At 41.6% G+C, this 17,551-nt stretch overlaps 2 protein-coding genes across 4 annotated transcripts in view; one reads left to right on the forward strand and one right to left on the reverse strand.

The window, feature by feature from the left end:
* CFAP92 (cilia and flagella associated protein 92 (putative)) overlaps nucleotides 1–17,551 on the forward strand; it is a 254,276-nt gene that overhangs the window by 73,457 nt on the left and 163,268 nt on the right. Inside the window, exons 5-6 of the mRNA XM_075939716.1 lie at nucleotides 4,581–4,708; nucleotides 6,580–6,706. The gene's annotated coding sequence lies outside the window, so the exon portion shown is untranslated. The remainder of the gene's footprint in view (nucleotides 1–4,580; nucleotides 4,709–6,579; nucleotides 6,707–17,551) is intronic.
* EFCC1 (EF-hand and coiled-coil domain containing 1) overlaps nucleotides 10,312–17,551 on the reverse strand; it is an 80,600-nt gene continuing 73,360 nt past the window's right edge. For all 3 annotated transcript variants that reach the window (XM_075939735.1, XM_075939732.1, XM_075939733.1), the window contains 2 exons: nucleotides 14,891–14,960; nucleotides 10,312–11,153 (listed from right to left, as the gene is read on the reverse strand). In XM_075939735.1, coding sequence (XP_075795850.1) covers nucleotides 11,020–11,153; nucleotides 14,891–14,960 — 204 coding nt within the window. In that variant the 3' untranslated portion in view covers nucleotides 10,312–11,019. The remainder of the gene's footprint in view (nucleotides 11,154–14,890; nucleotides 14,961–17,551) is intronic.

A 17,551-nucleotide genomic window follows, 5' to 3' on the forward strand; every position in this document is an offset into this window, starting at 1 on the left:
GAAGCATTCTTGAACAGACAGACAGATGGATGGACAAACTTTCTCAAATATAGTAGATTAACCTACATGTGAAATAGTCTATTGCTTTAATCTGAGCTGACCTGTCAGTGTGCACATTGATTTTATATCTTATATCACTAACTGATCAGCTGGCTGAACAATGATTACTGTGCAATATTGTCTGTACAATACTTGGGAGGTTAGAGCATTCTCATCATGTAGTATCTCTTTATTCAGTGTATAAATCCACCAGAATTTGTCTTGTCAATATCTTGGGAAGCTGGAGATGCCACTTACCCCACAGGCTACGTCTACATTGGCAAGAGTTTGCGCAAATACTTTTAATGAAAGAGTTTTTGCGTTAAAGTATTTGCGCAAGAGAGCGTCTCCACTGGCATGTACTTTTGTGCAAGAGATGTGCTTTTGCGCAAAAGCATCCGTGCCAGTGTAGATGCTCTCTTGCGCAAGAAAGCTCTGATGGCCATTTTAGCCACCGGGCTTTCTTGCGCAAGAAATTCATGTTGCCTGTCTACACTGGCCTCTTGCGCAAGAACAGTTGCACAAGAGGGCTTATTCCTGAGTGGGAGCATCATAGTTCTTGCACAAGAAGCCCTGATTTCACACATTAGAACGTCAGTGTTCTTGCACAAGAACTCCCTGCCAGTGTAGACAGGCAGCATGTTTTTGCGCAAAAGCAAGTGCTTTTGCGCAAAATCATGCCAATGTAGACACAGCCATAGTGTTTTCCATCAGTAGATCTCACAAAATTCTTTACAAAGAAGGTGAGTATCATTATTCCCATTACACAGATGGGGAAATTGATTCAAGAAGGCATGAAGTGATTTGTCTTATGGCACATGTTTGGCTCCTGGCAGAACTGGGACTAGACTGCAGGTCTTCTGAGTCTGTCTGGTTTTCTATCCACTAGGCCTTCCCAAACTAAATGTGACCTTGCAGTCTTAGGCTATGTCTAGCCTACATGCTTCTTTCAGAACCTTTTTTGGAAGAGCTCTTCTGAATTTTTTTTTTAAATATGGAGCTATACCTCTCTCATAGAGCTGGAAGGAACCTTGAGAGGTCATTGAGTCCAGTCCCCTGCCCTCAAAGCAGGACTAAGTACCATCCCTTACAGATTTGCCCCAGATCTCTAAATGACCCGCTGAAGAATTGAGCTCATAACTTGGGGTTTAGCAGGGTAATGTCAAACCACTGAGCTATCCCTCCCTCTTTCAAAAGAGAGCGTCCACACACAAAAGCACATTGAAAAAGCGATCTACTTTTTCGAAAGATAGCGTCCACACTGAATGGGCGCTATCTCGCATTTAAGTTGTGATTACTATGGATGGAGCGGCCACCAGGGTACCTGTGCTTTTTCCTCTTTCCTCTTCTTTTGAAAGAACTCCCTCTTTCCCCATCTACACATGCCTTTTTCAGAAAGAGCTCTTTTGGGAAAAGTTTTATTCCTGGTAGAAAGAGGATTACCAACACCAGAAAAACCCTTCTGTTCTTTTGATTTACTTTCAGAAGAACATGATTGCAGTGTGGATGTAACTCAGATTTTGTCAGAAAAACAGCCGACAAAACTCTGGAGTGTAGACATACCCTTAGTCTGAGTTAGTACACCTGTGTAAATTAGAATTAATCCTACAGCATGTAAAGCAGCTACATGTGAGTAAGTGTTTTACTGTCTTGTCCAATTTCCAAGCACAAGCAATTCTCCCCTAGACAAGTTCACCCATCAATTTCAGCAGAAATTCTGCACAGACCACAGTTAAGAATGAAGTAATTATTTTAGGGCAGAAATGTCATTTTAAAATCAAATGTCAGTTTAAGCATTTAAATCTCACAACAAAATTGTGTTCTACATTCAAGTGAGCGAAAGAAGGTGTAATTAAAGCCGACATGCCGAAGAAGAGCATGCCTATCCTTTTTACACAGTGCAAGTATTTATAGTAATATCAAGTGAGCACTGTATATTTTGTATTCTGTGCTGTAATTTAAATCAATACATTTGAAAATAAAGAAAACATCCAAGAATATGCAAATAATATTCTATTATTGTTTAGCAGTGCGAATATATCTGATATTCATAATTATTTTTATGTCACGATTAATTGTGATCAATTTTGTAATTGTTTACCAGCCCTTTACAATTTTTCTTTACAGTTGCCCTCAGGGGCTGCCCTGGTGCCCCAGCGGGCAGCACCACACAGGTTGGATATAGGATAGAGGTGATTATGCTGGGCAGTGCCAAAGGGTTGAAAGACATAGAACAGAACATGACAAGAATGCTGAAAATCCAGGCCTCTGGAAAGGCAAATGATACTTCAAAAAAGAAAGATGGTGATCCATTAAATTTCACGCTAAGAAGGGCGCTGTATCAGTTTTTTATAATGCTGAATTATGTGTAGACTATAAAGTAAATAGGTTGAGGTAGACGTTAAAAGGCTTAAGCGTCCATGAAATCATTACCTTTAGAGCAAACACTTTGGGTGGTAATGTGATGGGTCTAACACATGCTGGGAGTGTTATTGTCATATTTACTTGCGAAGAATTCTGCTTAATGCACCATTATTTTAAAACACAGTTTTTATTTTACCAGAAAAACTAAAACAAAGACTGAAATCTTTCTGTCCGAATTCAAAGTTGCTATATAATAAATTAATGGTCTGTACCACCAGATTGGTGGCTTCTGTTTTTGCTAAAAAAGCTTGCATAAACAAAGAGCTCTTAGTTCCCGAAATGTGTACAAGCTCCCCCAATATTTTGGAACATTTAGGAACATAGAAATTGCCCTGATGATCTGACCAAGTGTTCTGTCCATGTCAGTGACCACTAATATATGTTTTAATGGAGGGTCAAGAAACTCTGCAATCAGCAATTACGGAGTAACCTGCGTGTCATGTGGACTTTAATCTGCCAATAATCTATATTTCATATAGATTAGAAATACTGATAGGAGAAAATTTAAAGAAAAAATGCAATTTGTACTTTGACCATCTCAGAGTCACTCATTAGCCAGGAATGAGAAAAGTAATGGAAAGAACAGTATGTGGAGAATAAAGTTAATTAGGAGGACTCGGGGGGTACATGAGCATTTTGGAGCCTGGTAGGAGAAATGCTTTGGTTTCTGTGTAGAGACAAGCTTCCACTTTTAATGTAAATGATATGGGATATTTAATAATAGCTGCTCATGAAACCCATTTGACTGTGAGACTATGGGGAACTTGTTTTGAATTATAAAGCCCAGGAAGTCTGACCATATTCTAGAAAAGAACATTTCTTGGTGTTTTTTTTAATTTGTTTCCTGAGGCAAAAATAGTCAAAAAGACAATGCCTTGGAAGCAATGTTCCTTATTATTTGCTTTGGCAATATAGTTGCATCCAGTCAAGGATTATGGCCCAATTACAGTAGGCGCTATGGATACATGTACATCACAGTGAAAAGAAGGTCTCTGTCCCCGAGAGCTTACGGTCGATGTATGTGATGAGATGTAACAAGCAGCTTCAGGACCAGAATCTGACACAGGACCAGACATAAGAGTGCACAGGAGCAGTGATTGGTGTAATAAGCAGCTGTCTCAGCATGTGAGCTGCATAGCCAAGCCACTCCATCCCCTTGGTTATACTGACTATCATACTTTCACTCAGTTCCCCTACAGTGATAGTCTCGCAGCTATGCTGCTGACTTCAACTTTCAGGAATAATCTGCAAAAAAAAAAAAAGAGTGCACGAGAGAAGGGGTGTGTCTACACTGAACCATTATTTTGAGATAACTAGCGTTATTTCGAAATAACAATGCGAGCATGTACACAGCGTTTCCATTATTTCGAAATAATTTCACAACAATGGACGGTTTATTCCAAAATCTGTAAACGTCATTCTACGAGGAATAACACCTATTTTGAAATAGCTGTTTCAAAATAAGGCGTATGTTGACGCACCACCAAGGCCATTCTAAATTTATTCCTCCCCATGCCTCTTGGGTCTCTATCGAGATAGCACGTCTATATTAGAGAAGCCTGCCTCAGACTAATTTTGAGGCTTTCCTGCAGTGTAGACGTGCTATTTCAAAATAAACTATTTCGGAATAGCTTATTTCGAAATAAGTGTGCAGTGTAGAGGTACCCAAGGAGAGAAATGGTGGAGAGGAAGGAAATTAAGTGAAGCTATGAGGAAAATGTGATTAGAAGCAAGACTTGCATGAAATGTTGGGAAGACTTACTTGGAAGAAGAGAATAAACTGGGATAGCTGAGAAATGTTTAAAATAGTGGTTTGTAGAAAAAAGAGTAGGATTAAAAAAGGAATAGGTTACTGAATTCAGGGGAAAATAAATATGTATGTACTGTGCAGTAAACTTGCTTGATACCAGACTATCTGGAGCAGCTGTAAAGAAATTGGTAGACAATAAGACTGTCATTTTACATTAGTGGCCAAAGCCAAATGCATGATAAGCTTGAATCTAATTGATTCTATGGCAAGTATCTTAGCATGCATCCTGAAGGATACAGGCATATAAATCATGACTGACAGTGAAACAGAATACTGATCTTTCAGCATCTTCCCTTCTCATTTGTAGTATTACCCAGAGGAATGTGTGAGAGAGGCATGCGTCCATCTTTTGTACTGCTGGAAACGTATACAAGATCCTAATATGGAAAGTCTGTATGAGCCAACCTGTCAGTTCCAGGAGATACAAATTTGCAGGTAAAAGGACAAATTCCTTGAAATTTGCTGGTGTGAAGATTTTAAAAAAGTGAGGTAGCTCTAAGCAGCTGTGTAAAAAAGGATTGGTGCGTCTGGGTCAGTGTGCAATCTGGCAGGGTGTGAATTTATTTTTCTGAGGATTGGTTATAAAAGAAGAGGGAAAGATCAGTAGTTATAGGCAAAAATTGGTTGAGAAGGAGTCCACATTGCTAGATGACAGGATGTTTCACTCAATAGATACAACTGGGAGAAAACAAACCTTATTATCTACTCATAGAATCAGAAACAAGCATGACAACATGTGTTTATCTGTGGGGGGAGCTCAAACACATCAGATAAGAAGGATGAAAAATTCTAAAGATGTAATTAAATTGGTGCAACTTCCTTGGATGGACTTCAGTTTCCAAATCTATTTAGTTAAATCTGTACAACTTTCGTATTCACATAAGGCCTATGTACGCCACACAGGTTTGGTGTTGCTCAGCATGGCTGAACAGAAGGAGGTTTCTGAGAATATCTTTCTTATGCAAATGTATATAATCTAGAACCTCTTGATGTGCAGGTGGATCGTCTGCTGTAGTAGGTGTCTACATTAGGGTGAGGTGTCTCCAGTAGCGTGGCTTTATTGTTATGCAATATTGTTATAGAAGATGTCACCTAGTGGAAATGTTACACATACAGTAGTCTCCCAAACTCCTTTCCCTAGTGGGTGCACAAACGTTCTGTGTTGAGAAGATATGCTGTGCTGTAGTGGTCGTTCTGTTATACAAGGTCTAGCTAGAGGGAGCTGGGTGAACAGCAGGAGAGTTTGCACTTCTTACAACTATCCTTTTCCTCGCTGATTTCTCTTGCACTGGGAAGCTGACTTGCAAGGTCAGAGCAGCTGCTACTGCAAAGCAGAGGGAAACAATCCTGTACTACATTGCATGCAGGAATTTGGTCATGGACATGTAAGAAATAAAGCTACAAGGAAGTTTTTTTGGTCTGCATTTATATCTTCTAAGTTTTTTGTTTTTAAGGTGAGGGGAAAGGTGGCTGGTATCTGTGTGGGAGGGGCTAGGGGGGAGTTTATAGCAAGGTTTTAAACTTGTGAGTCTTCCATACAACCACAAAGCACTCGTTACACCATCTTTTGCATGGTACAAGATTGAGTAAAGAGCATGCTACTGTGGTAACAGTTCAGAGGCAATTTATTTTGCAGTTGTACTAAGGTCACGTATCAGTCATTGGTGAGTATAATAATTCTGCTAAAAATCTGCTTGAAAAGTGCAGGTTTTGCAGCATTGTCAAGTCCAAGTGTTTGAAAGTCATAATTCAAGTTCCAAAAAACCCATGAGATTAAAAAAATCAATTTGAGTTTTTCTTCTCTCTACTGAGCCCTACAGATATACTCTGGTCATGTTTTCAATTTTCTTCTGCAACCCTAAGGGTTAGAAACTTCCTTTTTGTTTTAATGAAAGCTGAGATTCTCCCATAATCATATGATTATAAGGGAGGGGGCTTTCAGAAGAAAGCCAAATATCAGAAAACTTGTGATAAAATGGTGAGATGTGGCAATGATTATTAGCGTTGCTGGGTATAGTGTGACTGTTTCCTTTGGTTACAATCTGCGTGGCTTTGTGCACAGCCTCTCCTCCCACTTGAGTTTCACTTGGAGGTTGTGGTTTGAATAAACTCCAGATAACTAGTGAAACTGCTAAGTTCCATCTAGTTTTGATTAGTAGTTATTGAATTCTCATGCATTTGATGCAAAACCCTAAGTTGGCCCAGCTTTGTGTGAAGTGTTTGGTAACCACATCCACCCTTTCGACTGACTTGATCTGAGTATAAAATGGGAATGCATTAAAATGCATTTTAATTTTCTTTTTTAGCTCACCAAAGTAGCACTCCTGCATCACCAGTATTCTGCTTTGCTTCAGGCACTCAGCATGCACTGGGCTGATGATGGAAATATCGCTGCGTCTATAGTAAAGATGGCAGTTTGGGTATGAAGATACAGTAAGTCTGATCTTATTCTGTATCGAGTCGTGTTTGCTTTTTAAATATTCCTCTTTCATTAGGATAATCTGATGTATTTGGACTGTCCCGTTTAGAGGGCTTGGCCACGCATAATGTCAGATAGGATGATGACAAGATGCGACTCCAATGTCAATAGGACAGTCAGGACACCCTGATGACTAGACACAAATATACTGTACTTCAGAGAGATCCATTTCTTTTACAATTCGAAAGTAATACAATAGTAGGGGAAACAGCTTCACATGACAAGATTCCTTTGCTTCCCATGTTGACCTAATCCTTAAACTTCCTTTTAGTTCTGGTCATCTGTAGAAGTGGGCTTTGCCCATGACAGCTCATGATACCATCTACAACATGTTTTGTTAGTCTACAAAGTGCTACCAAACCATTTGTTGTTTTTTAATTTTTTTCCCTTTAGCAGCCACTCTTGATCTTACTTTTAGCTACAGCAATGATTTGTATTTTAGTGAGACCTTTTCTGTCTCTAGTTACACCTTAATTATTCATTGTCCATGCTACTGGACTTCTTGGTTACACTACTCCTTCAGTTTCTCATTGGGATAGCAGGCTATTTAATGTTTTAGGTACTTAAGCTATGAAAGTGAAGGAGAAGCCCAGTGGCCAAAAAATTATACTATTCCTCCCCATGACCACCTGCATCCAAACCTTATTAGTAATACACATTCAAGAAACTGAAACATTGGGACGGAGTACTTGTTTTATAACCGGATTCTCTACATGCCATTTCCACCAAATATACAGTATTTAAGGATTTTGCAGCAGTCATGCTGAACCAAATTCTGCTTCTGCAGAGGGCAGAATCTTGCTCATTGTTCTAGCCATTGGAGGAAATGAACACAAACAGGGAAACACATTTTTAGCACACTTTTATTTTTAAATCTTTTTGTCTGATCTTCTGTGGTTGTATATTTGTACATAATTTCCTTACCTCCAAGATGACTTCTATACCATTTCTGCAATCAGGTAATGTGCTCTCTGGGGTGTGATTTCTAACACATCCTCATGTGTTATGTTTTAATGGGTTGGGTGAATACCCTGCTGGTGCACTTTAATGGAGGGCTGTTTGAAATAGTATTACGTAAGTGCACTAGAGAAGCTTTAGTGTGCACCAGCAGGGTCTACATGGCTCAATTAATATGCAAGATGCTATGATGTGGTAGAAAGTGTGTATGTGTGTGTGCGCAAAACTGTATCTCCATAGAGCCAAATTTTTCTCTCTGCTTATCCGAGGGTAAATCCCCCATAACCCAATTGAAGTAACACTGGTGTGACACCAGACAAAGTTTATCCCACTATTTCCAGACTCTTTTTTTCTCCCCAAAAGAGGTGGAAAATTGCTAATTTCTATTATGAGCAGGCTGCCCTGTGGCCCAGCAATTCAAAATGGCCTGTGGTTTGCCAGCTGCTGCTGCTGCTTCTGAGGCAGCAGTGGTAGTTGCAGCCTGGGGCCCTTTAAATTTCCAACACAGCCCCAAGCATTGCTGAAGAGCTGGTAGGGGGAGCGTAGCCCCAGCATTGCCCCTGCTGCTTGAGGCTCCGCCCCTTCAGGAACATAGGGCTGCCTCCTGATCTTGCCCTGGGGCCCAGCAATTCTGTCCCCACCCTAGTTCTTAGCACATTGTTAATGATGCAGAGTGTCACATACAAGTTAGAACAAAGTACACAAATGATGTGATCCACCTGCACAACAAGAACAATGTGGTCTGCAGACAAAGCACTACAAAATAAAAGAATCCCACAAAATAAATGGGATTGTAGCATGAACCATTTTGCTATAGACTCATGGATGTTATGGCCAGTAGTGACCATAATGATTCTCTAGTCTGACTTCCTGAAGATCGCAGGTCAAAGAACGTCACTCAGCCAGTTCTGTAACAGACACATAATCTCCTGGCTGAGTTACTGAAGTCCTCAAAACCTTTATTTATAGACTGCAACAAATACCGAAGAATCCATCATTTGCTATAGTTTATACCTGTAAGTGACCAGTAATCATGCTGCAGAGGAAGGTGAAGAAACATTTAGGCTGTGTCTAGACTGGCAAGTTTTTCCACAAAAGCAGCTGCTTTTGCGGAAAAACTTGCCAGCTGTCTACACTGGCCGCTTTGAATTTCCACAAGAACACTGAAGATCTCATGTAAGATTGTCAGTGTTCTTGTGCAAATACTATGCTGCTCCCATTCGGGCAAAAGCCCTTTTCCAGAAATGCTTTTGCGCAAAAGGACCAGTGTAGACAGCTGAAAACTGTTTTGCGCAAAAAAGCCCCGATGGCGAAAATGGCGATTGGGGCTTTCTTGCGCAAAACCGCGTCTAGATTGGCATGGATGCTTTTCCGCAAAAAGTGCTTTTGCGGAAAAGCGTCCGTGCCAATCTAGACGCTCTTTTCCGCAAATGCTTTTAACGGAAAAACTTTTCCGTTAAAAGCATTTGCGGAAAATCATGCCAGTCTAGACGTAGCCTTAAGGTCTCTGCTAATCTGAATTTAGGGGACATTGCTTCCTCTACCCAAAAGTGATCAGTTAGAACTTGAGCACGTGAGCAAGACCCACCAGCCAGACACCTGGAAAAGAATTCTCAGTAGTAACTCAGAGCCCTTCCCATCTTTAGTCAGTGGAGATATTTGCTAATAGCAGATTCAGATGAGCCATATGCCATTTCCTGCAACTTCACCATACTATTCCCTTCAGAAACTTAGCAAGCTTGGTCTTAAAACAACTTAGCTTTTTTCCCTGCCTCTCCCCACCACTATTCCTTTTGAGAGCAGGGGTAGTTTGAAATAGCATTATAACATTCAAGTGCAGTAGGGAACCGTTAGTATTGCAGACTGTCACTCCTCTGATGGTTAGAAACTTTGTCTAATTTCAAGCCTAAACTTGTTGCCAGTTTATATCCATTTGTTCTTGTGTCAACATTGCTGCTTAGCTTTACTTCTCTCCCTTCCTGGTGTTTATCACTCTAATGTGGTTAGAGAGAGCAATCCTGTCTCCCTTCAACCTTCCACAAGTCACGGTCCATGAGTTTCCTCTAATAAGGTAGATTTTCCATTTCTCTGACTCTCTTTTAGCCCTTCTGCATAGGAAAACCTTTTCCCTAGGAAGTCTGTGTTTTCTAAAATCTATCTAATGTTTAATTCGTTGATTTCGTTTTGTTACTTGCATTATCTCAGGTAAATTCAGTTCTCTTCATATTCTCAGAGGAGCCGGTGGTACGTCTGTTTTAATTCTATAGATTTAGTAGAATGTCTTAAGGGCTTTGCCTTTTATTTTCTTCTGTTGATGATTGAGTGAAGAAGCAACAGCAGCTTTGCAGCATCCTGTCCTCTTGTATTTGTCCTTGTGGATTCTCCTATTACTTACCAGAATATACATTTTCACGAGCATGTTCATCATTTTACTTTAATCAAATGAGACCTTGCTTTGTATCTTTACAGTCTTACTTAGACTATATGGGATGGTAATGGTTAATATATGTATCATTTGCTAGGTGGCTAGCGAAAGAGTAATGTGAAGCTCTCCTTTCACTCCCTGTGTTTGCAGCTTTCCCAGTTCCTGACAAGATCACACTGCACTTTTTCAAACAGTTTAATGTTTAAAATAAAATCTAAGATTATAATCTGCAAGGACAGTTACCGATTAATATCAAAGCATAATCATACTTCTAATGGGTCTGTAATTACAAATATAAAATCCATATGAACAGAAATATAAATCTACTTCTAGAGTTAAATAAGATGTATAATCATAACTGCAAACTCAGACACATGCATTTATACAAAGGTCTGTAACTTGCCCTACTGGCATATACTCATAAGCATATATCTTTAGAATACAATAATTTTGTCTATTGTACTTTAAGAAAACAACATATGTATCAGCCAGCTAGTTGGTCTTCCACTATTAAATGTTCTGATTCGGATATCAGAAGAGGAAAAAATCCTCAAGCTTATCAACAATCCATCAGCTATTCAGTTTGGGGTTTTCCTCTATTGAGCTGGTCAGTGCATTTCTAATACTTGTTATTTGATGAACTGGTACATTTATCAATGCCACAATACGATGGTTGTCAGGCTTTGGAGATGGACATTATTTAGCATTCCTCCAAAAATGTGAACATTTAAAGAGGTTTCCCCAGAGGCAGTATACCTGTCTTTTCATGACGTAATTGTCCCAACGTGTCCTTTTATTATTGAACTCACCCAAATGTGGCAATCTCTTACTTCTGCCTCTAACATTGTAAGACTAATCATGACAAACAGTAGATGGCACTGTTGCTCAACAAGAGATAACCAGTGGATTAGACAAGGACTGGTGACTCTGAGCTTTCTCTAGAGGCTTGCTCTGTAGGAGTTCGCAGGCAGCCAGCTCATGGTAGAGCGTATCTAGGACCTCAAGGATGTGGTCTTTTCCTTTAAAAGAAAATTACAAAATATATTAGCATACCGACAAAGCTCGGAAGCTGCAGTTTAACAGTTAGCAGGCTACCTCTCTTTTCCAAATTCAAACAGAAAATTCTGAATGGGGAGCCCAGAGACTGAATTGTTCTGCATTTCACAGGAACACAGAGTGGAACAGGACACCGGGACTAAGTCCTCTGCAGCTCTGCCTACTGCAAACTCTGTGCTCATTAAATCTCCTCATCCTTGCTGTGTAAACAGACTGCATTTCAAACACATTGGCCGTCTGCTGTGTGCTGAACTGCACCAGCAATTAACTTCCTGAAACCCAGCCCTGAAGGATGGGGACACTGTGCTGGTCTAAAGACCTACCTGTGATTCAAATGGAACTGGATTCAAGTCTGAATGTAGCTAATCCAGTTCACCACTGATGTAGCATTCTCTCACAGTCAGAGCATGTTTAACCACAAAGATTTTGGAAAGCAGCAAAGTGCCACACATCACATCAAGTGCCAAGCCAGAAAATCCAAAGCAGAGGAAACGTAGGGAGTTCATAACAGAAGAGATACAGATTGGATAGAAAATATACTGATGTGTGCTTCATTAAATCCTTTTGTTCTCAATTATACATCTTAGGGTGTGTCTAGACTACATGCCTCCGTCGACGGAGGCATGTAGATTAGACAGATTGGCAGAGGGAAATGAAGCCGCGATTAAAATAATCGCGGCTTCATTTAAATGTAAATGGCTGCCCCGCTCTGCCGATCAGCTGTTTGTCGGCAGATCGGGGCAGTCTGGACGCGCCGCGTCGACAAAGAAGCCTTTCTTGATCGGCACAGGTATGCCTCGTGAAACCAGGTTTACCTGTGCCGATCAAGAAAGGCTTCTTTGTCGATGCGGCGCGTCCAGACTGCCCCGATCTGCCGACAAACAGCTGATCGGCAGAGCGGGGCAGCCATTTACATTTAAATGAAGCCGCGATTATTTTAATCGCGGCTTCATTTCCCTCTGCCGATCTGTCTAATCTACATGCCTCCGTCGACGGAGGCATGTAGTCTAGACACACCCTAAGATGTGTAATTGAGAACAAAAGGATTTAATGAAGCACACATCAGTATATTTTCTAGACACACCCTTAGAGGGCAAGTGGAGTGAAGGAAACGTGGGCCCAGCAGGGCTGGGGCAGGCGGAGTGACAGGAAAATGAGCCAGACAGGGCTGGAACAGGCAGCACAGCTTGGATCAATTATTTCCCTGTACATAAGAATGACCATCCTGGGTCAGATCAAAGGTTCATAAGGTCTTCCGAAAGTGACCAATGCCAGATGCCCCAGAGGGAGTGAACAGAACAGATAATCGTTTGACTCACCTGCTGTCATCCATTTCCAGCCTCTGATAAACAGAGGCTAGGGACACCATTCCTACCCATCCTGGCTAATTAGTATGATGGACTTAACCTTCATCAACAACATCCTCTGGCAAGGAGTTCCACAGGTTGACTGTGCGCTGAGTGAAAACTTCCTTTTGTTTGTTTTAACCTGTTACCTTTTGATTTCATTTGGTGACCCCTAGTTCTTACGTTATGGGAAAAAGTAAATAACTTTTCCTTATTCACTTTCTCCGTACCTGTCATGATTTTATAGACCTCTAGCATATCCTAAGGATGTTAAATATCTAGTAAATGACTAATCGTGTACTCGATACAACTTGTATCGAGTACATAATTAGTCAGTAAGGGGCCTCTGCATCTCTGCAGTTTAAATGTAGTAGGAGCCAGGCATGCAGGCAGCCCAGCTCCTACCACATTTAAACTGCAGAGCCACATTTAAACTGGAGTAGGTCCAGGACCCAGCAGGAGCTGGGTCTGCTTCAGTCCTAGCTCGCACTGGGTCCAGTTATTCAAAAGGCAGAGCCGCAGCACAGCTGTGCCTCTACCTCCCCTCTGCACTACAGAAACGGCTGGCTTCCCCCAGCATCAGTTCCTGCTTCCCCCCCCCCCCCCCCGCTGCCTTTGATATAGAGGCATCAAGGGGACGGTGGGAAATGTGAGTAGTCAACTCGACTCCTGATAAGCCTAGACTGATCAGGTAGTTGACTGTTGGACTATTCTTTTACATCACTGTCATATCCCTCCTTAGTCTCCTCTTTTCTAAGGTGAAAAGTCCCCATCTTTTTAATCTCTCTCCATATGGGACCCGTTCCAAACCTCTAATAATTTTTGCTGCCTTTTTCTCAACCTTTTCCAATGCCAATGTATATTTTAGAGGAGGTGACCACATCTGCACGCAGTATGCAAGATGTGGGTGTCCCATGGATTTATATAGAGGCAATAAGATATTCTCTGTCTTATTCTCTATCCCTTTTTTATTCCTAACATTGTTTTTTTGATTGCCGCTGCACATTGAGTGGATGTTTTCAGAGAACTATCCATAATGACTCCATGATCTCTCTCTGGAGTGTTTATAGCTAAATTAGTCCCCAAAATTTTTTATGTATAGTTAGGGATCATTTTTACCAAAGTACATTACTTTGCATGTATCAACTTTAAAATTCGTTTGCCATTTTGTTGCCCAATCACCTCGTTTTGTAGAGTAGATGTTATGCCTCCGGGATGCTGGACAGCTGTCCTATAAGGTGGAGCACCGCCCTGCCAAAATATTCCCTCTGTACTCATTGGAGCTGCTCGTGCTTGATGGTAGTAGCTACCATCTTGCTTGTGCTCCCCAGGCCCACAGCTCAAGTACCCCCAGAGGGAGTGCGGAGAACAGATGATCAAGTGATCCATCCCCAGTGCCCATTCCCAGCTTCTGACAAACTGAGGCTAGACACGCCATTCCTGCCCGTCCAGTCTAGAGCAGGGACTCTGTTCAATATTGTCTTGACACTGAATCCCTGTATGACAAGCCTTTTATACAGCAAGAAGACTCAGTGGAAATCAGAGCATTTTGTACATGTTACTTTCCCTGAATTACTGCTGTTAATATTCTGCAGAACAAACCCTCAGGCTGCATCTACCCTTTCATTATCTCTTCTTTGACCCCTCTCTGCCTATTTAAAGCCCCTACAGGCAGTCTTCCTATGCAAACTGACTGGGTACAGTAGGTCAGCCTCCTTGAAGATGGTAAATATAAAAGCTTGGCTAACAGGAACAAAGTAATCAAATAGGAACCTCCAGGCTGTGGAGCCTGCATGGCTCTTCTAAAGGCAGCTCCTGCACAGTGGGCTATTGTTCCAGGAGAGGAGTTTGCAAGTTTAATTTTCATAACAAGAACACGAAGCGGCGGCTTTATTAATGACGAGCAGGTTTGATCCACTGACTTTACTGCAGCTTTCCTTTGTACCTTCTCTTTCAATCAAGTAGAGAAGCGGTCTAGACAATGACATTATAGTCAGCGCAGAACTAGGGGGTTCACATTCTGCTCTGATACCTGTGCTACCACACTGACGTTGGAGGGGTTGAATGTGTTTAGAAGGCAAAATCTGGATCTGTGGGCAATCTCTACCCTTGGATGAGTGCAGATGGCTCCTATTGATTTCAGGGGGATGAAGAATTTACCTTAAGGGTAGAATTTGGCATTATGCCCTGCACATTCCCAGTTTCTGTAATTTCAAAGATTAGAAGCCACCAGCTTTAGCAAGGGTCTTCCACAGTAATTTTCCCCTTTGACAATGAGTGACTCTGTTTCTCAAGAGACTCTGAACTGCAAATGTACTTTGCATACATCTTGTTCCTCACGCGTGCTTTCTTACCATGTTGGGGGGCACGGCAGGAATCCAAAGTGCTCAGCAGGATTTTCCCCAAGGCTCTCTTCGATATGCTCTTTAAAACACAAAACAATGTCATAGAACATAAGAACATAAGAACGGCTGTACTGGGTCAGACCAAAGGTCCATCTAGCCCAGTATCCTGTCTGCCGACAGTGGCCAGCACCAGGTGCCCCAGAGAGGGTGGACCGAAGACAATGATCAAGCGATTTGTCTCCTGCCATCCCTCTCCAGCCTCTGACAAACAGAGGCCAAGGACACCATTTTATCCCCTGGCTAATAGCCTTTTATGGACCTAACCTCCCTGAATTTATCCAGCTTCTCTTTAAACTCTATTATAGTCCTAGCCTTCACAGCCTCCTCTGGCAAGGAGTTCCACAGGTTGACAACACGCTGTGTGAAGAAGAACTTCCTTTTATTAGTTTTAAACCTGCTACCCATTTGAACAATGAATACCCACCCCAGTTTGATACACACAGTGGGTTTGGCATTTGAAAATGAAAACAAAATTAATTCCTCATAACACGGCCACTTATTTTGGAATCATTTTCAGTCTTTGACTCAATGAAGCTGCATAGTCGGCAGCAGATTTAGGTGTCCCTGTTCCTTGGTTCCTGGCTTTACTAGAAGTATCTGCAATAGTTCAAAGGGAAATGGCGAATGCAGAGCTGAGCTTTCGGAAGCTTGTGGCCATGAAAATTCAGATGCCTGCATTTATCATGGAATGGAAGCAGGAGACAGCCATGCGCAAGGCTATCAAAAGCCTGGCTAGACTCATGCAAAGCCATATGCGTTGAAAGATGGGCAGTATAATGTCGTGTTCAGGAGAACCAGCTGGGGAAGCTGTCTCTTGGCTACTATCTATTGAGCCCTATTGAACGGTAGAGAGAGTACCTCCAGGTTTTAGGGCTAAGGTAGCTAGTCTGGCCTGCCTTGGTAAGGATTCCATTTTAGAAATGGTTGGAGCTGCTACATGGTGTTTAGAAAGCACCACTCCCTTAATTTGGTACCTAGATTTTGTCTAGGGGAGAGGCAGCCCTGCAGTCTATTTGACTAGCACCCTCAGTCCACTTACCAAAGAGGATTAGATGTTTTGATTAAATTCCTGAAGAAAGACAATTGCACAACCCAGAACTGCAGTTCAAGTGTTACTGCACCTCCTTGTTCACATGACCCAGCCACCTTCCCCTCCTCTTCCAAGTCCTGCTTGTCCGTAACCCTTAGGTTTAGTGACAGCAGAAACTCAGGTGTCTGAGGCTACGTCTAGACTGCAGGCTTCTTGCACAAGAAGCTTTTATCGGAGGAGATCTTCTGCAAAACTTCTTGCACAAGAGTGCATTGAAAAAGCGATGGGCTTTTGTGAAAGAGAGCATCCAGACTGCATGGATGCTCTCTCACAAGTAAGCACTGATTGGTATGCACAGAATGGCCACCAGCGCACCTGTGCTTTTTCCTCTTTCCTCTTTTTGCACAAAACCCCTCTTCCCCGTCCACACACGCCTTTTTGCAAAAGAACGCTTTCGCAAAAAGGCTTCTTCCTCATAGAAAGTGGAATACCAATTGCGCAAAAACCCCTCTGTTCTATCGATTCTCTTGAGCAAAAACGCACTTGAGGTGTGGACATTCCGCGAGTTTTTCCGCAAAAACTCTGTAGTGTAGACATAGCCTGAGACTGCATGTCCCTTTGATTAACCCGTGTTCTGAACAATCCCCAGTGTTGGAAGAGGATGTTTGGCTCCAGACTGGCCCTGCTTACTAGAAGGTTCCTGCACTCATGTAATACTGAAAATGACATATCTATAGGGGTTAATATACAGAGACAATATAGCCTTAAAAGCTTATTCATTTGTAACTGTAGTTTCTCATTTAAAGCACTTTCCCCATAGGAGTTTATAAGTGGTTCTTTAGGGGAACCGGTAAATCATCTTTTTTTCATTACACTTTATTATTTCCCTCACTGGAGTTAGAGAACATGACAGCACATAAAGACATATCTCCAACAATTATTAGCATTAAGCAGAACTTCCACAAGAGTGGAGCACATTGCATGATGGATCATCTCCAAAGCTGAAAGGATTTTCAACAACACTGCTGGCCAATGAATGGCATGTCAGAGTATTAATACGAAAAGTTCTTATGCCTGCTGTCAATCATTCTTTGCCAGCTTAATGGTACATCCTTCTTAGGATTAGATTGTTATTGATCCATGTAGTGTCAGGCATGGGATGTGAAAATAAAATAGGCTATGCCAAATAATAAAGTAAGTAAATGTAATTTGAGATACTGCATGTGTTCTCTAGAGTCAGCAGTAGAACACCCACACACTTCAGACATGGTGAAGTCAGAATCTGAGGACAATAATTTTAATTAAATGCACAGTGAACAGCTCTGCAAAAAATTCAGGAGACACCCTGAATCCTAATCCAATTTTTTTTAACTCCTAACAGTGCAGATTTGTACAGCTCCTAACATGTCCCATGTTCAGCCCTTTATCCAGCTTCCTCATTTCTTGACTACTTCTCACCGCTACCCCTACCCCCGTCTTCTAGCCAGGAATTTAAAATAGCTTTTTAAGGACTGACCCATCACATTTTAGATAAGAGCCACTTTGACATGTGAGTCCCTCCATTCTGATTAACTAAATAG

The sequence above is a fragment of the Pelodiscus sinensis genome, chromosome 11 (assembly GCF_049634645.1).
Source record: "Pelodiscus sinensis isolate JC-2024 chromosome 11, ASM4963464v1, whole genome shotgun sequence".
Taxonomy (NCBI): Eukaryota; Metazoa; Chordata; order Testudines; family Trionychidae; genus Pelodiscus; species Pelodiscus sinensis.